Source organism: Papio anubis, unplaced genomic scaffold, assembly GCF_008728515.1.
Source record: "Papio anubis isolate 15944 unplaced genomic scaffold, Panubis1.0 scaffold80, whole genome shotgun sequence".
Taxonomy (NCBI): Eukaryota; Metazoa; Chordata; class Mammalia; order Primates; family Cercopithecidae; genus Papio; species Papio anubis.
In genome coordinates this window covers 264,903-287,194 of record NW_022168222.1, presented here as the reverse complement: position 1 = coordinate 287,194, position 22,292 = coordinate 264,903, and the positions used below count along the sequence as shown (strand labels likewise).

Below are 22,292 nucleotides of genomic sequence, written 5' to 3'. Positions count from 1 at the left end.
TGTTTTCTCTATGATTTCTAAGAGAAAAATCTGTAGAAAAAAATAATTATAGCTACCATTTATGGATTACCTTTTGCATGCTAGGCAATTTACAGACATCATAGTGAATCCTCTAACAACTCTCAGGATTGGGTCTATTATTATTCACTTCAACTTTACAAAAAGAGAGGCTGAGACTCAGCAAGTTTTCATGGCTTGTCCAAGGACATGCAGTTGATAAGTGGCTAAGTGGAAGATTCAAACCCTGGGCTCTTTCACTCCAAAGCTCATGTTCTTCCCAACACTATAAAACTGACTGCTTGTGTACCATGCTACCTCAAAAGGGTTTATGGCTTGCTTTTGGTCAGACAAGGAAGAAAGAAAAGAATCACTGTGTGTTAGCCTTGGGAGGAGGATGAGTGGGAGCTGTTTAACAGAGAGCACAGAACAATGCCCAGGGCCTATGGAAGAAAGAGGAAAATGGTGAGATGTTGGCAGAGTAAGAAGAATCCCCAGAAATTTGTGTCAACAAACCCCTCACCCCGAAGCTGTTGCCTTCAGTAGTGTGACCCTTGAACCACTGGATGGCATCTGGAACTAAGATGTGATACCAGATGGGTTATTTCCCCTCTCTCTCTGACACAACTAGGCAGACAGAAGGTTTAGAATAAAATGTTGGAACAATTTTGCGAGGTTTGAAGGACGTAAGGAGTAGGGACAAGCTCATTTCTGAAGAAGGGGAAGGTAAATGAAATCTCATGTTTTCTTTGTCTTCAGGAGGTCTCCAGGAGGGGATGAGTCACTGGAAACTCTTTTGACAGGGCCTTTAATGAAAAGCACTCAGGAACTTCTAATGCTCCCTACCAGGTCTTCCCTTATTAAGTCTCCTAATGTGTGACCAGTGTGTAAAGCAAAGGGATTTGCCCCAAGTTGACTCTCTGATGTTGTAAAATGGTCAGTAGTGTAATAATGGTGACCCTATTAGCAGACCTCAAAGTGGCCCTTTTCCATGTTGTCCCAAAGGATTGTCAGGCCTGGCGCCAGCAAGAATTGCTGCTGGGGGAGGAATCTCGCCTAGAACTTTTTTGAGACCTGCCACCATCCAGTCTGCTCTTTGTTCCTCTTTGAGCCTGGCCTCATTTGGCTGTTCTCCCTCTGGTATGCCCCTAGCTAGAGTGCCAGCCAAGCTGTTGCCCTTCACACACCCCACCCGCAGACCGATATGCTTGCTCCCTTTGCTTGGCTGCCAGGGAGAGGATTTATATCAAGATTGCTCAACTAGGAAATGCCGAGTTCCATACAATTCCAATGCTTGCTTTCTGTTACATTTTTGTTATTTCATAGTCTTGACCTTTAACCTTTATGTCGGGAAATTCTCATGGATGAGTCTACCTTTGAATGATTTGTCTTTCGGTCTCAGGTTTAATATTCTGTGTCTCGAATTATTTTAGATGCCTGGGCTAGCCTGCCTCTGCTCTCATTGACCCGCTATCAATAAACACAGGGTTTGCTTAACAGTAAGGCATATTCTGTTTTATGTGTGTACTCACTCTGATCAAAATAGAGATGTTTATAAATGGAGTTCTCTATGGAGGTCTAAGCCAAACCACAACCTGGGCATTTCTACAGTACTTTGTAAATTGTTGTGCAAGTGGTAGTGTTAGATAAAATAACACACTGGGGGAAAAGTGAGTTTTTATTGCTATAAAACTACTTTAACCTAACTTTCCTCCCACACATGTCACCCTTCTGGCCCCTCAATTATGGTAGTAGGCAGCAGTAGGAGAGCAAAAGTAACCCTAATATCACCAACATTGAAATACAGTCTCTTAAGGCGATACTCTGAGTCAACAACATTTTAACAAAAAAGATTGTCTTTACGTATAGGCCTGTAGTAGGCAGGTGGGAACCTACACTTAAGCAGTTGTATGAGACAGGATATAATTTCTGAGGTCTAGCTTTAAAAGAGTGTGCTCAATCTTGGTTGTGCATGGGAATAACCTGAGGACTTTAGGAATACTAATTCCTGGGTCCCAACCCCAGAGACTTTGATTTAGGTAATCCGGTGGGGTGGGACACAATCTGGTCATAGGGATTTTAAAGAGCTCTTTTGGTGATTATAGTATGTAGCCAAGGTCTAGAACCATTAATCTAGAGCCTTGTTGCACAAAGTATGATATGTGTGCCAATAGAATGAACATTACCTAGGAGCTTGTGAGAAATGCAGATGATCAGGCCCTGCCCCAGACCTACTGAATCACAATGTACATTTTAACAGAGTGCCCTGGTGCTTCATATGCACATTAAAGTTTGAGAGGCACTGCTCTAGAAGTGTCAGCTCTTGAAAAGCACACCCTGGAAAGAACACTAGCGTAGTCAACCAACATGCCCGCTGGCATTCTGAGTTTTCTAAAATACGACAAATAAACCCTAAGACATCAATTGCAGAGGGAGTATCTACATCAGTCTAAGAAAGATGAACTCTCCCACCACAGAAAAATGAGAGGAAAAGGTAGACAACTTAGCATGTAGCACTGTTTCTTTCTGGTCTATCTTGTAAGCTTGGATTCTTCTGCTGGTAGTCTTCACAGACTCATGGATAAGGAGAGAGGTGCCAAAAGACTAAATAAAACAATGATTTCCCCCACAAAGCAAGGAGAATCTACAAATGGTAGCCTAGTGAGTTTGACGTCGGTCCCCAGCAAACTTCTAGAATAGATTATTAAGAAGATGATTTCTGAGCCCTTAGAAAGAGACTTACTAATCACTAGAAACCAGCGTGGGTTCATTAAGAACAAGTCATGTCAGACTAAGCTCATTTCCTTTTGGATAGGCTTACAAGAGGAAGCTGCAAAAATTGTTTACCTGGGCTTCAGCAAGGATCTTAACAAACACTTCTGTGATGTCCTTTCAGACAAGGTAGAGAAATGAGGACTAGCTGAGAGTATGGATAGTTGAATGTTTAACTCGTTAAATGATCATATACAAAATGTATGGATTTAATGAATTATTGTTAACCCAGAAAGACACTTGGATCAGGTTAAGATGTTGACCAAATTTAGGACTAAGACCAAGCTTAGAGGGATATTTGTATACATTGTATAACAGAAAATAACAATGTTCATTGTTGTATCATCAGGCCTTACATTGGCATAATACTTTTCTAATTACAGAGCACTTTCACATATATTGTTTCATTTGATCTTCCCCACAACCCTGCAAAATTAGAATAGTGATTATGTCCATTTTACAGATAGGAAAACCGAAGTTGAAAGATTCAGTAATTTGTCAAGTGGACAAATACCTATAAAGATACCACATGTTCTCACTCATATGTTGGTGCTAAAAAAAAAAAAATTGAAGTCATGCGGAGATAGACAGTAGAATGGTGGTTACCAGAGGCTGGGAGGGTAGTTGGGGGTTGGGGGGATAAAGTGGAGCTGGCTAATGAATACAGAAATACAGTTAGATAGAAGGAGTAAGATCTAGTGGTTGGTAGCACAATAGGGTGACTATAATTAACAATAATTTACTGTATATTTTAAAACAACTAAAAAGGTGAAATTGGAATGTTCCTAACACAAAGAAACAGTAAGTGCTTAAGGTGATGGATATCCCAATTACTTGGATTTGATGAGTACACATGGTACGCCTGTATCAAAACATCATATGTACCCCATAAATATACACAACTGTTATGTACCCATAATTAAAAATAAAAATGCAAAAAGTTTTTTAAAATGAACATTTAAAAAACTGTGTATTTGAGGCAAATATAAAGTTTTATGTGTCAGCTTCAAAGCTAGCTGCATGAACTCAGAGTGAAGGCAAGGTTTAGCAGTAATTCTATATAGGGCATGGCAGTTTTAGTTAACTTCAAACTTAGTACTAGCCCACAGTGTTAAGTGGTTGCTCAATATGCTATTGAGTTCTCAGGGGTATATTAATGAAAGTACAGTGTCCATCACATTGGAGGTGATAGTTTCTTTGCTTCCAGAGTTAATCAGAACATCTCTAAGATACTGTTTTACTCTGATTGTTGCATTTCCAAAAAAAAAAAAAAAGATGTTTTATCTGGAAAAATGAAGATTTAAGGAAGAATTTTGTGAAGGCAGCTCTCGGGACACTAAAAAGTTTCCTGACCACTATAGTTACCTGATAATTGAAGGACAACCATTCTTTACAGTTAGTAATGCCCCTATCCCACCCCCTGCCTCTAGAAGAGTTCAAGCAGAGGCTGATCAGCCTCTTGTTTGGTATATTGTAGAAAGTTTGTGCATTGTATCATCTCTGATGGCTCTTCCAATTCTAACATTTTCCAAGTCTAGAATTCCTTCACTGTGTCTGGATAAATATGGTCAACTCCAACTTTGGGGCATCAGTTGATGAATTCCCCAAGACTGGGGTCAAAAAGGAGCAATGGCTTGAGTAATAATTCTGCAAATTAAGGAATCATTTGCTAGTTTTGACAGGTTTCTTGCCAAGTGCCACTTTTTACAGGATTTGTCTCAAGCTCAGAATTAATTTTGGCCTCTGGTGTACATTCTGCTAGCCTGTGATTCCATGTAGATCATTCTTGGACCTTTTGCATATGGTACCAAAGATGGCCTTCTGAAATAACCAGGGATTTCACCACAAAAACCATCCTTCATAGGCCAATAACTCATGATTGGCTCGAATTTCTCCACAAATTCTTACCACACCCAGTTGAAAACATGACTCTAGCCAGGATCCTGTAGAGTTAATTTACCACATAATATGATCGTTTTGGCTTAGGTTCCATTGTTTGGGGTGGGGAGGGGCTTGAGGGAATATCTTTCTTCTCCAGACCTGTTGCCACTAGTCATGTGGTTTCCTTTTCAGGGATTTCCCCAGAATGGGGAGCGTCTCATCACACTGGCTCCCTCCTCAGCTTTGGAATCACTTCATCTCTCTCAGGGAGGGAAGTTGAAAGAATTTGGTCTACAGCAGACCAGAGTGGTGTGGACTTCTGGGAGCGAAGGGGAGAGATCGAGACTAAATTTGGGAATGTATGAGTCTTCCTTCTCAATGATCCTACAGGCCAGCTTCCATGCATAAGTGGGGCCTGGACTAGATTTCCACAGGAGGGCTACAGGTTTTGTTGGACAATGATGATGAGTTAGGCCAAGGCACCTCCTTCCCTTGAGAGTTGCAAGGTCAGGATCTCAGAGAAACCTGAGACAGCATAATTTAGTGATTATAAACACAATCTTTGAAGCCAGACTGTCTTGGTCCAAATCTTGTCCCTAACACTTCCTAGCTGTGTGACCTAGGCAGTTTACTTAACTTCTATGTGCCTCCATTTCCTCTTTTGTAAGGAATGTGAATGGTGATAGCATCTATCTCATAGATTTGTTGTGAGTATTAAGATGCATAATAAATGTAAAGCACTAGAACAAGGTCTAACAAACATAAGTGTATGTGAGAGTTTGTTCAATAAAATACATAAAAGAGTAGGCTGAGAAGGTGGTCAATTTAGTAAAAATATTTATTGAATATCTACTGAGCCTCTGTTTTTTCATGTGTAATATGGGGATAATAACAGCAAGGAATCTTACACAGGGCTGCTGTTAAGAGAAAATGAGATAGTGCCTATAGATCTGACACATAGAGAGGAGCTCACTAGATGGTAACACATGACTTCTGTAAGCTGGGATCCATAAGATTAAACCCAACAAAAATAAATGTCAAGTCTACATTTTAGTTAAAAACCCAATTTCAAAATAACACATCACTTGCACAAGTAAAGGACAAGAAAGGATTGAATTGGCAAGAGCTTGTGTGAAAAAGAGCTGTGGATTTTAGTTGACCACAAGTTTCCTGTGAGCCAACAGTGTGATCTGGCTGTCCAAGGGCTGATGTAATTTTATATGACATTAATAGAAATGGTGAGTTGAGAATTCCGGCCAGTGATGGTTCCCTGTTCTCTTTACTCTGTGCTGGTCAGATTGCGGCAGATGTACAGGACTTTATCCTACTTACAATATTCTTGGATGGACAATGACAAGCTCATTGACAAACTGTCCAGAAGTAGTGACCTGGGTTGGGGGGAATTGGCAAACTCTTTCCTGAGGATGAGATGAAAATAATCTGGGGAGGGAAACACTAAGGCAATATTTGAAACAGTTCTTTCTTCTAGCGAAAATGTTTACAGAACGCACCCCACATCCAATCTGTCAGCAAATTCTGTTGGTTCTTTCCTCAAATTGTATCAATATTCTGACCATTTCTCATTGCCTCTTCTGCTACCATCCTGACCTAAGCCAGCCTGTCTTGCCAGAATTACTACAATAGTCTCCCAGCAGATCTCTCTGCTGTCACTCTGGCCCCCTCTGTCTGCTCTCCAAACAGAAGGCTGAAGGGCCCTATTTAAATATATCTCCAGTGGCTTCCTATTTCATTCAGAGCATAAATCAAAGTCCTCATAAAAGCCTACAAGGACTTTCTGGGCCTGGTTCCTATTACCTCTGTGACTTCAACTCTTACTCTCTTCCTTGCTTACTATGCTCCAGTCACACTCCTTTACTCACATTCCTCAAACCAGCCAGGCATTCTCCTGTCTCAGGGCTTCTGCATCTGCTGTTCCCTCTGATCAAAACCCACTTTGCCTAGATATTTGCACATCTTGCTCCTTCACGTCCTTCAAATTGTAATTCAAGCATTACCTTCTCAATGAGGTCTTCTCGACCACCCTTTATAAATTGTCACAATCTCCCCCACAAAACACATCTCTGTATCTCCTTTCTCTGCTTCATTTTTCATTACAGCACTTATCATCATCTAATATTCCATATACTTTATACTTTATTACTGACTATATTAATGGTTTGTTTTCCACACTAGAAGGGCAGGGATTGTTGTTTGTCTTTGTCACTATTGTATCCAATGCCCACAGCAGTGTTTGGCATACAGACAGCAGCCAATAAATATTTGTAGAATAAACAGATATATAAAATATGTCAAAGAGGTGCTCTGTTTAAGTCTGATAGGGGTGGTAGGCATGAACTCTGCCCTCTGTGGAACCTGAATAATTGAGAGTTAACTACATGAACACATTTGCACACGAATGCTGGCCAAACTCTAGAAGCACCACTGAGTGAGCACTACAGGACATGGCGGAGACAACTCCCATTTTCCAGACTTTGGAGGATTATTATGTATAAGGAGTAGATTTCATTGGGGTTGCAACTTGAATCAGAACTAGAGCCAGTGAGTATGAAGGGAATACATACAGGTAGATACGGGATCAATAGAATGATTTGAGATTCTCAGGTTGTCTGATGAAGTGGTGAACTCTCTAGCTTTGGAAGTGTGCAAGAAGAAGCTATATATCTCTCTGTTAGTCTTGCTATAAAAAAAGATTCTGAACTGGCTGGAGGATTGATTGGTTCATACCACCTTGACAATCTTTGTAGCTCTGAGATGCTGCAGCCAAAAGTCAAAAGTATGTGAGCCCAAGGATGAGGGGTAATATATGTTTGGTTTTTTTACAATTTGAGAGAGGTCTTTGGCCTTTCTTCCTGGAATCCCAGAGACGAATTTTCCTTGCAAAAGTTCATTCCATCCTAATTGCGATTCCATTTCCCAGAAATTACCTGATGCTGGGCTGATGATTAGTGGCCAGCCAGGGGTAAAGGGACTGATTCCCATGGCAACCAGGTTGAAAAAACATACCATGTGGAGAATTGTCAGCAACGAGCTACGTTTGCATTATAAATAGATATTTAATTCATTGAGATAGTTTGTGACGACTTCTGCATTATAAATAGGTACTTAATTCATATAGATAGCTCTGACAGCAAGTAGGAAAGTTAAACCCCAAGGCCACTCTTTGTCTTTAAGTATTTCAGAGTTAATTGACAACTATTTTTTTCCTTCTAGAACACGTAGAACTTGGCTGTGCGAAAGAACAGTATATGTGAGTGTTTTTAGAAAGCCAACTAACAGTCCAGGGTCACAATATTTCTCCCTATTCGTTTCTCACTGAAAAATTTTTCACAATTTTCCCTGAGTGCAAGAGTTTCTCTCTTTGAATCCCTTTGACACAGGAGACCCCAGGTTCAATGTCTCGATTTCACAAGAGTCATTTCCTGTCGTGTTTGTCTCACCGTCGCACTGCTTTTCTAACTCAGAGGCATCTCAAAATTTCAGTCCTTGGCCCTCTGCTCTTATCTTCCCTTTTCTCTTTCCCTTGGTGAAAGCTAAAGCAATCAAGTTATCACTTGCTACCTTACACAGCTGTACTAGCCTTGACAATGTACACTTTGGAACACCCAAATGTTGGAAAACAGAATCAGATCTGATCAAAGGACTTTTATCCTAAAACTGAGGACCAACTCTTTCCAGTGTTCAAAATGTACTGCTTGATTGAGGGTTAGAGATGGAGAGTATGAGGGCAAAAAGTGGTGTTCAGCAGCAAGCAACAATTAAGTTTGGCTAAACTAAAATGTAAAAGTGCTTTTGAAATGCAATTTTTACAAATACTATAATAAATTAGTATAAGCGACTAACAGAATCTCATCAAATGGAAATCAGAGTGCGACTTTGTACTTCTACATTCCAAAGAGCTTAACACAAATTAGTCTATAATACGCAGAGTGCTTCATTCTGTAAGGATTAAAGGAAATGGGATGCTTTTTTTTTTTTTTTTTTCATTAACTTGCTGGGTAAATATGCTTCCTAATGCAAACATATAGAGGAGTTGCTTTCTAAACTTTATTATAACCAGGGTTAAATAACTCACCAGGTGCTGTACCCTTGTACATTGCTCTATTGAACAGTGTTAGCTTAGAATTAAACAGTGCTGGGAGGCAAGTTTAACTTCTTTAGGGTCAGATTTGAAGGGGTCATGACCCCCTCTCAGACCTGTGGGTCAATTTTTCTGAGGTCTTTAACAAGGTTTGAGGAACTAGGTAAGCCACTCACCCCAATCCAAATGGCCGAATGGCCTACTGTGTACTGAATTCCCACTCATGGGGCAAGTGGCCTTTTAATCCAGGGGGAAAGGTCAGGGGCTGAGAATGGGAGCTAGCCCCCACCCCTACCATTTCCCCATTTGGAATCCTGGGAGGCGGCACTAGCAGGTCCCTGTTCCAAATAATCCACCTCATCTGCTTACGGGCTTCTTGAGATCCCACCATTAGATGCACATTCCTTTGGGAAAATGGGACTCTCTTTAGAGAGAGGCAAAGTATCAGATTTGATTAATTGTTCATACTTAAGAGTGAATTCGTTTACACCCTGTGATTGCTAGGTAAGGGCCACAAAGCACGCTTTTCCAGTTTCAAAGTTCTGCTGAGGGCCAATCCTGCTGTTTGAAAGTGGATGTACTATGGACCCAAACGTAACATGGTGAAATGCATGTAATGTCTGTGTTTTCCCTTCTCAGGCTCAACCGGGAGAGAGTGTTGCCATTCATTCATTCATCCAATGGAAGGGCAAAATAATACTCTGGTCAGTGAATACGTGTCAAACCAAACTGGGAAGTAGCTATTTTGGAGCCCCCCCCTCCCCACACACCCATCCTTGAACAACTTTCTCTTTTCTTGTAGCCCTGCACTCTCTTATTCTGCCATCGAGGTCAGCTCCAATACATCACTTCTAAATTGTTAGTGGAAAACAGACCAATAGAAGACCACAGCTGTAGTTTTTGCAGTTAAATAGTGAATGCTCTTTTTATTCAGAAGAATGCATTTTTTAATAGAATTTCATGCGCCAGTAAATCAGTACAGTGAGGAGTTACAGGGGTGGGGAACCTCTCTTCAGGAAACATCTCACCCTGGCAGAGCTGTCAACTCCCAGAATACCCTTTACCCAGCTCAGGTGATTAGAGACCAAGGAACAGCAGATGGGGCTGATTTGCAGGGTAACTAGTTGGATTTACAGGTCTCTGAAAGCAAGATAGAGGAGAGGAAAGCTCTTGTAAAGGAGGAGATTATTATATTGGGACTGGCAGTTCCACAGAGATTCTCCGAGAGGTTGATGAAGGAGAATTGGCGGGGGTGCCTGGTTCTCCTTCTTGGTTACACTCTTCAAGGGCAATGGTCTGGTCTCTTCCGTCTGTCTCTGAGCCTCTATGTAAAGAAAAAGACATGAGTAAGGGAGGATCCAGAACCTGAAAACAGATTGCATGTTGGGGCTCAGATACTAGGGAAGCATTTGTATGATTGCTTTTCTAGCACCACCTGGTTCACAGAAGGGGGCCATAATGAGGCATTTATTTACCTGGTTCGCAGTCGAGGCCACTTCTTCCACTCTATGGCTAGCACTACCCCCAAGGCTACAACAACCACCACGATTAGGCTACTTCGGACAATGTTCCCTACTGTGCACTCCTGAGCCACAGGCCCTGTGGTGATGAAAGAGGAGAAACCAAGGCCATGGAGATTAGTGTGTGTATGTTCCCCTTAATCTGGTATTGCCCCACACTCTGGTCTTCTTTAGGGTTCATGTGGGAGCCATGTGTTAAGACTACAGTGCAGGTGGGCAGTGGCAGAGTTTATGCTGAGGCAGAAGCAGCCCTCCTTTCCTTGGGGCCAAGAGGCCTGGAAAGAAACCCACTCACTATCTTAAAAAACATTTAAGGTCCCACCTCCTCACCATCCTTAGGAGAAAGAGGACACACTATAGGTCCCTGGTTCCAAAGCCCCTCCATTCTCCTGATTTGAGATGTCTCCATGGGGACTGTCCCTGGGATCCCAGGTGTGTCACACCAGGATCATGGAGAGATTATTCTCTTACCTGCTGCCCCCACCAGCTCCAGGGAATCACTAGGTTCTGACCAGATATCAGGGTAGGCCTGGAGGCGGTAGCTGCAGCTGTAGTTTCCAATGCCTTTTCCTTCTACATTGTTGATGACAAAGTCTCCATCCTCTGAAAACTGCTGAGGTGCTTCTTCTCCATCATGTTCTAGGACAAATTCAACACCTGGCAGGGGTCCTCGGCACTGAAGGATGATGTCCTTCCCCAGCTTGAACATGGTGCCGGGCCAGGCTGACAGAGAGGGTTTAGGGGGCTTGTCTGCAACCAACAAGGACACAGAGTTAGAATAAGTGATCCTGAACTTAGCCCTTTACCCGCTTATTGCTGACTGCTAAAAACTACAAAATCATGACTCGTACTGAAGTCTCCAGGACCTTACCAGTCACCCAGATCTCCAGGGAGTCACTGTGATTTGAAGCTGCAAAGGGAGCAGAGTCCAAATAATAAACACAGCTATAGATCCCAGAATCTTCACCTCTCACTGCTGGCATCCAGAAGTCAGCCCTGTACCCACTTGGCCTCTGTTGCTCTAAGGGCTCCTGAGTCCCCTCCTTCAACAGGACAAATGTTGAGTCTGGCAGTCCCCCTTGACACTGAAGAGTCATATTTTCGCCAGGGGACACCATGGGACCAGGCTGGGCTAATAGGCTGGGTTTGGGGAGTAAGCCTGGAAGAAATGAACTCCTGGTCAAAGAGAAGAGGTCACTTTCCAGTGCATCACCCCTGGGGTCTCTGCTCAATAAAGAGGAAAGACAATTGGTTGCCTCTCCTCGAGCTCTCCGAAAACTATCTCCCATGAACCAGTCTATTCCCTCCTTTCTCCACTTCCATGCCCACTTGACAGCCTCTTCCCCTTACCTGTGACTATGAGTTCCAGGGTGTTGCTAGGTTGTATCTTGATAGAACTGGTCCAGTCAGGGTGGTAGCAGCAGCTGTAACGCCCCATGCTAGCACCAGATATATTGGTGATGGGGAATGCCCCGTCATTACTGGTGGATCCCCAGAGCTGCATTGAAGTGGCTTCTTCTTCTTTGTGCAGAATGTATCCTACACCATGGACTGGCCCTCGGCACCACAGAGTAACATTCTGCCCCATGGGAACCACAGAACTGGGCTCAGCAAACAACCATGGCTTAGGGAATGTGTCTAGAAAGAGACCAAGGTTGTAAAGTGGTGACTATAGAAACTTATCAGTTCCTGCTTAAATTAACCCTCTATCTTTCTCCTCTTGGACACAATAGTTCCCCTCCGTGGCCTAGCCTAGACTTCTAGGAGGAATTACCCTCCCTAACCCCTACTCCAATGATCTCCATCCCAGTCCCATGTCCGCTCTGTCCTTACCAGTCACCCAGATCATAAGGGGTATACTGAGATATGACCCCCTGTTTGACATGGTTGTCTCATAGTAGATACAGCTATAGTTCCCAGAGTCCTCTGCTCCAACAGTGTGGAGAAGGAAGTCAGCTGAGTTCCCTGAGACACTCTGAAACTGTAAGGGAACCTGGGCTCCCTCTTGCAAGAGGGCGAACCTCATGCCCTGGAAAGTCCCTTGGCAGCGCAGGGTCACACTCTTCCCAGGAAACACCACGGGACCTGGCTGTGCCAGGAGAGTGGGTTTGGGGTAGAATTCTGAAATTAAAGAGACAACAGCGTGAGATAAACCCAGCCCTCACATCCTGCAAATAGGCTTTTAAAGTGTTATTGTAAGACACAATATATGTTTGTTGTCAAAAATTAGAAAATATAGAAAAAAAAAACTAATGAAGGAAACACAATTCTACCACTCAAAGATAAGTGTTTTTAATATTTCTTTGCCATTTATTCTTTATATACATTTCCATGTCCATGTAGCTATAACTGTTTACATAATTGGGACTCCACTTATGCACAGTTGTATAGTTGTATAGTATGCAGCTGACATTTCAAGGTCTTTTCCCTTTCTCTGAGAGCCGTCCAGCCCACCGATCTCTGACAGCCCAGCTAGAGAAAAAGTGGACATTGAGCCTAAAGCTCAAGGCCAAGCCATAAAAATGTGCAGAAATAGGGCAACTTGAACTGAGCTCTTGGAATTGAACTCCCCCATCTGCCTCATTTATTCCCCCAGAAATGAATTGCTTGCCTCCCCACCACCTTTGTTTCTTGTTCCTGTAATAATAACATGAACAGCTGTGCATCATGGACTGGTCACTATGGACCAGCCACTGTCCTAAGCACTTTCTCAGTGTTTTTTAGAAGAAACATTTCTTTCTCTCCCACTGACAGCCTTCCACCCACCATCCCAGGGTTGGCACCACCTCTACCTGGAGTCCCCCCTCCTAACCTGTCACCACGAGCTCCACAGGGTCGCTGGGCTCAGACCAGATAGAAAAGTCATAATATCGGCAGCTGTAATTCCCTCCATCACCAATGCCCACCGAAATGATTAGAAAGTGAGCTGCACTGGCCCCTGGACTTGCCCAGGACCTGTCACTGGATGCTATTTCACTTCCATCTTTGTAAAGAATAAAGCTCATATGCTGGTGGGGGGTGGAGCAATTGAAAGTCACTCGGGCACCAGGAGTGACCACAGGGCTGGCCCATGTCTTGAAGAAGGGCTTAGGGTACATTTCTAGAAGGCAAGAAAACAAAACAAAAAACAACAACAACAACAAAAACAAAACAAAAATAACAAAATACAACACAAAACCAAATTAAGAACAAGAAAGAGAGAAAGCAAATATAGCAAATATTGGTTCTAGGAGGCTTCTCTGCTTTCTATAGTATTTCATTCAGAAGTAAGTGCATTTAAAAAGTAAGGTAAATCCACTCTGCAGATAGACTTCTCACACAGGGACCCTTCAACCCCACCCCTCACTACCTCCACATGAATCCTCAGTGTGAGGCAATGGAGGCTAGTAAAAAGGTAGAATTTTTCTTGGGGCTCTGCTGATTCTCTGAGTCTCACTTTGCCCATTTGGACCAGGGGAAAATGGTACCTGCTTCACTCACCTTGAAGAGTTGCTCTATGGTGAAGTGAGATAATTGATGTGAAAATAATTAGAAAAATTAAATCACACTCCATGAACCAAAGCTATTAATAACGATTATGGCTATTAATATCGTGCAGCCAGAGGCCCTGGCACTCCCAGCGCCACGCCTGCCTGGCTCTAAGATTGGACACAGGCTCCCAGGACCAGCAGCAAAGTTTGCTGCAGGGAGAGGAGTGTCTGACCCAGGGCTTTGCCTTTCCCTCCACCCCGCCCCTCTTCCTCACACATTCTTTTCAGCTCTACCTTTTATGACAAGCTCCAGGGGCTCACTGGGCTCAGACCACTTGAAGGGGCGTTGTTCAGTGTGAGTGCGGCAGCTGTAATTGCCTTCGTCTTTATCCTCCATTCTTTGGATTGTAAAGACGGCTTCCCTTCCAACTGCACCAAGTTGCTGGACAGGTTCTTGCTGTCCCTCCTTATACAGAGCAAACCCCATGCCTGCCAGCCATCCTTTGCACCGGAGTTGTAGTTCCTGGCCCCGGATTGGGAGGGAAGCAGAAATGACAGGTTTGGGGAGGATGTCTGGAAAACAGAATGGGGTGGAAAAGGAGTTAGAAGTTTGCAGTTGCCCAGATGGGATACTCGGGGTCACTTTGTCAGCAAATAAAGACATTCATTCTGGGCTGGCCCTAGGCTCTTCCAGTCAGTCTCCTCACACTCTCTTTCCCATCCCGCCCCTCCCCCTGCCCCGTAACTCCCTACCATTTCAGCACCCCTCCTCTCCTACATGCAGCACAAACCCCTTGGGCTCCAGGGTCCCTGGGAGTTCGTTCCCTCACTCCCAGGAGCAGTGTTGGAGTCCCAGGGGCACTGGGAATAACTCCGGGAGACCCTCTACTTTTTCTTACCTGTCCCCAGCAGCTCAAGTGCCTCACTGGGCTCCGATACAGCCATCTCCTCCCATGAATGGCAGTGGTAGCTCCCGGTGTGGCTCTGGGTCAGGGCGCCAAGGGGAAAGGCAGCCCGGACCTGCTCTGAGGCCGGGCGAGTTGCAATCCACCCGGTCCCGTCCTTCAGCAGCACAAACTCCTTAGTTGAGCCAGAAGGGCTTCTGCACCAGAGGGTTAAGTTCTTCCACGGGGCCAGAGGAAAGTTGGTCTCTGCCCACAGCTCAGGCTTAGGGGTTGGCATGACTATTTCTAGAAACAGCAGAATTAATGAAGCCATCCTCCCGCCTCCCTTCCCCTCCCTCCTCCTTGCCCTTGAACCCCCTACCCGGATCACACTGCCCACCTCCCCTTGCAACCCAAATCCAAATCCTTTCCTTCTTTCCTTCCTTCCTCAGGTCCTGGGGAAAGGGGAAGCTGGTGTCTTATAGCTGAGCCTCAGAAAAGTGCAGAAGCTTGGAGGAAATTTTGCAGGCAGAAAGGCAAAGTTGGAGGCTGAATTTTGCCAGCAGCTTTAGCAAGTGCCCCTTCCTGGCTGTCCTTCCCTCCCAACCAGTCACTCCCTGGCCAATGACACTGACGCTCTGTAGTTATTTCGGATCTCCAGGGAGGAATGTCCCAGTCTGGAGCAGGAAAAACTCACCAGTCTCTTCTATCAATACCCCATTGCACAGTCCTGCAAAAGAAATTGCTGCCAGGACTCAGCCCCCTCCCCCACTGGGATTTCACCCCGGCCTTCTGCCCGGGCCCCTTCCCCCACTTGTGCTCACCACAGGAGAGAAGGGCCGTGACTATGAAGAGCATGGTGACCCCTTGAGCTGTTCCCAGCAACCAGGCTTCTCTAGTGAGACCAGAAAAGAGATGAGAGGAGTTGCTGGGATTAGGGGGAGGGTGGAGGAAAGGGGGCGGCAATTTATGTCATTGGCTTACTCGCTACCCAATGGGGACTGGATATGGCCAAGATAATGGGATATAATCTTTTCTGACATCAATGACTTTTCTTTTTGAGGGCCTTACCACCTACAAACCTCTTGCTCTTTCGTGACCCACATGTCCCCTCTGCCCCCTCCCCCTCCCCAGCCTATATCATATGTCAGCTCCCCATGGCCCCTGATTAGGCTGTTGCTGGAATTGAGATGTCAGATGTGAAAATGCTTTTATATTATCTGGAGCTCTCAGAATCCCCGGAGCTCAGTGTGATCGGCAGCTCTGGGTGGTGTGTGTGGGGGTGGAGGGAGAAACCATGAGTATTTCTCAGTCATCAAGTTTAACTTTGGAAGCAGTTGTTATGGCAGTATTGGTCCTCAGACCCACCTGCCTCACCTGCCTTTGTTATGGAAGGGTTGCCTAGGCAGCTGTGGTGAATTACTAGAAGACTGTCAGTGCTGAGCTAAGCTTTTCAGAGACTAGAAACTCTCCCCTCAACCAGATTATAACTAGAAATGTGCAGCAGCTTTGGGTCATGGGTCTTGTAGAATTAGATGATATTAACCCAAAATCCATTGGAAAATTTTTACTTAGAAAACACTGACCATCCTTCCTGGTGAGGAAAACGTGATTTTCAAGCTGCTTTCTCTGAAATCTGGTATCTCATCTTATTCTTTGATGCTGTGTTGCTGGGCTGGGGTGGGGCACATAAAGCTACATTTTTTTTTCTAACCACTGGCTTGGAGATTACTCTAATGAATATGGGATCCAGGTCAGGTTCCAGAAAGAAGTAGAACTTCACCCCTGCTAAAACTTTTTGAAAACTCAAAGGGTGGTGGTTTTTGCAGAAGGCTTAGGTGGCTCGCTTCTGGTTGCCCAAGTATTTTGGCCCTCAGATTCCAGCGGAAAGCACAGACACATATAATCATAATCATAATCATAATCCATTGTGCACTGAATACTCCCAGACACACTGACCACATTTGCAGGGCGGGGGGTGCAACCAGAAGCAGGGAGTAGGGGGAAGTAGACAAGGTATTCAGGAGCTAACATCCCTACTAGGTCAGAAGTGGTCATTACTCTCCTTGTTTCCGGTAGAGTAGCCTGAGCATGAGCCATGGGGATGAGAGAGGCAGATGGCCCAGAGCACACCATAGAATCAAAGGAAATGGCAGGAGAATCTGTTTGGCCTGCGAGTTTGTGAGTCAGAGGAAACAGTCTGATTCTGTTGCCCCGTCCAATGTCACATCAGATGGCCATCCAGATCAAGTCTATATTCCCAGAATGCTCTGCACAGGTGGTTGGAGGCCACAGTGTCAGAGACTGGTTACTAAGGCAACTAGGATGCATCACAAGGTTTAATAGCTCCTGAGAGCTAGGGATAAGGGTGAAAAGTTGGGATAGGAGTTGAATAACAGCCTGGAAGACAGGACAGCATGGCTTCTTACAAGAGGAAAAATCCAGAACAAGTTAATAAGGGAGACATCAATCATCTCTGAGGGAAGGATGGTCTGTGGGAGAGATTTGGGCACCCTCCGGGGGGATGTCAATGAATGAAGTTCTGATTACTCCTCCTGCCTCTGAGAACTATATATTTCTCCACCCTCTGGCTTGAGTGCTGACCCCTCTGTGAGGCGAAAGAGACAGCTGGGGTGAGAAAGTCTTGTTCCCAAAGCCCAGAAGATGGGGGTTCTATAGGGTGTGCCTCTGTGGCTTGTCTCAACTAGGGTATGACTCATTCTTCAGACTCTATTAGGTTGGGGGGGAACAGGGGGCTGGGACAAGACAGTTACCTGATTCTGAGTCTCCGACACTTCCACCTTATCCACAGCACTACCAACAGCAAGGCAACAAGCTGCACGATTAGAGACAACCTGACAGCTTCATTCAGAACGTAATTCCAGGTGAGATAGCCTGTGGCCAGAGAAGACCAGAATCAGAGGCCTTGATGGGGACAGGGGCAGGTGAATACATTCATGGGGTGAGGACAATCTGGTTACTGAGAGTGCTTATATTGGGAAGGTGAGGCAGAAGTGGCTTTCTTTTTCATGGAGAATGGGAGCCTTGAAATTATCCTGCTAACTGCCTTTGAGGAATTGTGAGACCACCCCAGGGGAAGGGTGCTGAAACCCAAGGGCTCTGATTTTCAGGCCGCTGACTCCCTTTCCCATATCTTTCTGGGCACTGATCTGGGATCCCTGGGGTATGGAGGGGCATTCCTCTGAAGAGTTATCCTCTCACCTGCTGGCCCCATCAGCTTCAGGGGCTCACTGCGATGTGACCAGATGTTAGGATGTGTCTCTACGCGATAGCTGCAACTGTAAGTCCCTGTGCCTTTCCCATCAACATTACTGATGATGAAGTCTCCGTCTACTGAGAATTTTTGGAATGTTTCTCTTTCTTCCCATTCCAGAGAAAATTCCAGTACTGGATGAGATACTCGGCACCGAAGGGTGATGGCCTTTCCTAGCTTGAACACAGTGCTTGGCCAAGCTGACAGGGAGGGTTTGGGGGGCTTATCTGAAACCAATCCAGAGACCAGAGTGAGAAGTGACCTGAAACCCAGTACCTCTCCCCCAGAAAATGTTTCTGAGCTCCCCATTTGATCTTCTCTTCCTTTCCACTTCCACTTGGTCAGTGACTTCAAGATTTGACTGTGCATTAGAATTATTTTGCCCACTCCTTGGTGATCTAAAGATTCCTGGTTCCCTACCAATCAGGAAGACCTCATACCTGTAAGCTTCCCCTGGCCTAAAGAAAAATAATTTTCCCAGGGGTTACAATGGGGCTGTGCCATACCGAGAGGTGGAGCTTGAGGAACAATCCTGGGAGACAAAGTCCCTAAAGTTTTGGAAGAAAGTTCTACACCACCTTCCGTGTGCGTGCGTGCGTGTGTGCGTGCGTATGTGTTTGTATGCGTTTTGCCCATAGCTCTCAGAGGATACAAGGCTACTAGCTCCTTCTTACAACACCACAATGATGATAAAAACAAACGGGTTGATAATAAAAACAGTTGTTTACACTTGCCTACAACCATAAGCTCCACAGTGTTGTGTGATGGCATCCTAATGGAGGTCTTCCAGGTGAGAAGATACTGGCAGCTATAGATGCCAGTATCACTGTAGGTTACATTGTTGAGGAAGAATGATGTGTTGTCATCGATGCTGGTGGCATCCAAGAACTGAACTGGTTTGTCTTCTCCTTTCTTATAGAGTGCAAGACCCACTCCATCCACTGGTCCTCGACACCGTAGGCTCACATTCTGACCCATTTGGACCACAGGACTGGGCCAAGCAAGTAGCCAGGTCTTGGGGAAAGTGTCTAGGACAAGACCCAGAATAAAAAGCACTAATGATTTCACTTCGTGCTCCCACTCCTTAGGATTCTTTTCCTTCGCTTCCTCCAAACCACCCTTGGAAAAACCTGCCTACACCCAGTTTTACAAATTCTGTTCCCTTCTCTACTGTTAGCCCTGGCCACATGATTAGGTTCTCCAGGGAGCACAGAGGGAGATTTGTATTCTTAGCCCTTAACCTAAGTTTCATGGCATACCCGTCTCTTACCAGTTACCCAGATTTTCAGGACATCACTAAGGAGTGAACCTCTATATGAAATGTCATAGTAAAAGCAGAGGTAATGTCCAGTATCTTGGATCTTCAAAGACCGGAAGAAGAAATATGCCTCGTTTTTTATTGTCTTCTTATGGTAAAAGGACTTCTCCAAGTCTTCAACCCTCATTAGGGCAAAGGTCATTCCATAGATTGGCCCTTGACACCTGAGATTCAGGCTTTCTCCAGGTGCCATGATGGGCCCAGGATGGGCTGTCAAAGTTGGTTTGGGGTAGAGTCCTACAAAGGGAAGAGACCCTAAAGTTAGAGGCAAGATGATTCTTTCCTGTTGTCTTCTGTTTTCTCTTTCTTAATTTCTTTGAACAAGAAGTGGTAGCTGAAATTTACCTTCTCTTCCCTATCCCTTCCTTGGATCTCTGCCTCTATAACATAATCATGGGTAGATTCACTTATACCCCTGTTCTCTCTCAATAATCTGTCAGCTTCACTGAGCTCTAACCATGTGTAGGGGTGTATCTCAGTGGAAGATCTACATCCACAATTCCCTGTATCTTTAGGTCCCTGAAATGCCAAATGTAGTTCTTTCAACCACCAGAAAAACCAAACCTCTGAAAATAACAATGATTTCATCTTTGCAGAGCATGAATGCCACTGAAGTATTAAGGAGAGCTTTTGAATACATTAAGCTCATTTAAGATCCTACTTCCACAACAAGACTGAAAGAAGCCAATAAAGAGGGTTTGGCCAGTAAGTCTGCAACCCAAAGAAATCTCTGTTACAGAGCTACACATTCATGTCCATGGATTGTTTCGCCAAGGAGATTGTACACGAAAGTGAGGGCAAACCTCACCTCCTACCACTCCTTCCTACCCCCACCCCAATGCCAGGCACACTTATCTATTCATTATGGAAGGATCAGCTCTGTCATATGCTCACTGAGCATTTAGTATGCATCAAGCATCATGTAGGTCTAGGTGTATATGAGAAAAGAAGACAAAGTCTCTGCTAGCAAAAAGCCCATGAACTGGTTGGTGGGGGATATTGTTGAACAGGTAACTATGGAAGTGTGTGTTAGTGGAATCTATGCTGAAAGGGCATGAGTACAACAAACATTCATACACTCAGTTCAAACAAGCAGTTTTTTTTTGTTCTTTGATCCTCAATAAAAAGCTATACTAACAAAATTAATATCTACCATTTATTGAGAACTTATATGCCAGGCACTGTACATATATATTTAGGCAAATCCTCACAACAACCCTGTGAGGTAGGCATTATTATTAAACCAATTTTGCAGATCAGGAAACTGAGGCATAGAGATAAGCATTACACAGTAGATCAGATAGATACTGTTATCCCATTTTTAGAGTAGAGGAAGCCAAAGCACAGAAAAGTGAAGTGACTTGCTCAAGATCATGCAGGGAGGCAGTGTCAGAGATGGAACTAGAAACCAGTATTACCACTTCTAAGTCTCGGGTACTTTCTGTAGCACCACAGCTTTCCCCAAGCCTATTTAGCTGGATGGAGAGACTAAAGCAAATGTGGCCAATTCCATCTAGAAACCTCCAGGCCATGGGGTGGGGGAGTTGGGACTGGGACATGTCTGGCATTTTACATTTTGGGGAAACTTCTTCTATACTTAGAGATTGGTGCTGCCTTACTAGCTCTACTGATAGGGAACCAAGGCAGTTTATAAAGCCATTTCTAAAATATGAGCTATCACATTCTTTGTCATTTGTTTTCTTTGTTTTTACTCACCAACACTAGCAATTCATTCTGTTTTCCACACATAAAAATAACAATTACAAATAAAATACATTTGCAAATTTAAGGCTCAATTTATAAGATTGCAGTGGCAGTGCCTGGCACATATTAGGTGCTCAATAAATACTGGTTGAATTGATGAATGAATGCATGATATTCAACAAGTAGAGAACAACAAAGCTGTGATGAGCTGAAGCTGCTGGCCAGTTGGCTGGGCTCCTTTACTAGTCAAATGATTGGCTCCCACACATCTGCCTTGCAGCACATGCGATTCTAATTTATATCTCAGTAAAACTTCAAACGACTCTAGCTCATTGGGCCTTGCAGGGCCTTAGAAACTGGCTGAGGAAAGTAAAATCAGAAACCCTAGCTCAACCAGCCATGATCCCTGGGACAACAATTGCCAGATGCCAGCAGCCATAGCCACACCCACCTGCTACAACCAGCTTCAGGGGGTTGCTGGGCTCTGACCACAGGGTGGGGAGCATCTGGATATGAGTGCGGCAGATGTAAACCCCTTCATCCTCAGGTGTCAGGTTGTCAATGGAGAATATAGCCATTGTCCCAGTTGGGACTTGGTAATCCACAGGCTCTGCATATCCCTCTTTAAACAGCATGAATACCAAATCCTGCAGCCAGCCATGGCAGAGGATGTTAACATTACATCCAGGAAGAGGGGGGGTCTCAGCCTGAATCCAGAAGATGGGCTTGGGCAGCTGGCCTGGAAGGATAGAATGAACTGTAATTAGGTAAAGCAAGAATAGTACTGTCTAGGGAGCAGCAGAGGAGAGCTCTACTTTAATTGAGGTTTCCCTGTATGATCCTTGTTTGTCACCCCTCCTTCTCCCATCTCTGCTCCAGAGTCTGCATGCCCCCTCTGCATTGCCCAATACAAAGTAGGCCCTTATTTACTATCTGTGGGATGCGTGCTTGCATGCATTTGAGAAACAAACCCTCCCCTGGAAGGCAAGTTTGAATCTCAGGAGCTGGAGTCGATTCTTGAGTATCGCTGTCTTCTTACCTGGTGCCTCCAACTCTAGAACTTTACTGGGCTTTGACCAGCCTGGCTCCTTCCAGTAGCAGCACCGGTAAAGACCTGCATTGGACTCAGTAAGGGCACCTATAAGGAATGAAACTTGGAAGGTCTTGTGGGAAGGGCGGATCCAGGTCATCTGTGTCTTATCCTTCAGCAACAGGAACTTGCTTGATATCCGAGAGGGGCTTCGGCACCAAAGCGTGATGTTCTCCCAAGGGGCCTGGGGGTAGTTGGACTCTATCCACAGCTCCGGTTGAGGGTCCATCACTGTTATTCCCACAGATCAAAAAGATGTGAGCAGTCCAGCCCTCTCCCTCCC

General features: G+C 44.6%; 1 protein-coding gene across 5 annotated transcripts in view; it reads right to left on the bottom strand.

The window, feature by feature from the left end:
* Positions 1-9,643: 9,643 nt before the first annotated feature.
* LOC101010373 (immunoglobulin superfamily member 1) overlaps positions 9,644-22,292 on the bottom strand; it is a 50,961-nt gene continuing 38,312 nt past the window's right edge. For 2 of the 5 annotated variants that reach the window (XM_009198250.4, XM_009198254.4), the window contains 17 exons: positions 21,959-22,240; positions 21,371-21,658; positions 19,168-19,452; positions 18,632-18,925; positions 17,846-18,124; positions 17,398-17,518; positions 15,448-15,518; positions 15,321-15,353; positions 14,639-14,929; positions 14,034-14,312; positions 13,082-13,369; positions 12,103-12,390; positions 11,620-11,907; positions 11,141-11,428; positions 10,741-11,019; positions 10,225-10,348; positions 9,644-10,073 (listed from right to left, as the gene is read on the bottom strand). In XM_009198250.4, coding sequence (XP_009196514.1) covers positions 9,938-10,073; positions 10,225-10,348; positions 10,741-11,019; positions 11,141-11,428; positions 11,620-11,907; positions 12,103-12,390; positions 13,082-13,369; positions 14,034-14,312; positions 14,639-14,929; positions 15,321-15,353; positions 15,448-15,518; positions 17,398-17,518; positions 17,846-18,124; positions 18,632-18,925; positions 19,168-19,452; positions 21,371-21,658; positions 21,959-22,240 — 3,914 coding nt within the window. In that variant the 3' untranslated portion in view covers positions 9,644-9,937. Of the gene's footprint in view, positions 10,074-10,224; positions 10,349-10,740; positions 11,020-11,140; positions 11,429-11,619; positions 11,908-12,102; positions 12,391-13,081; positions 13,370-14,033; positions 14,313-14,638; positions 14,930-15,320; positions 15,354-15,447; positions 15,519-17,397; positions 17,519-17,845; positions 18,125-18,631; positions 18,926-19,167; positions 19,453-20,357; positions 21,659-21,958; positions 22,241-22,292 lie in introns of those variants that run through there. The other 3 variants (XM_017954376.2, XM_017954377.2, XM_017954378.1) reach the window with 3 other exon arrangements.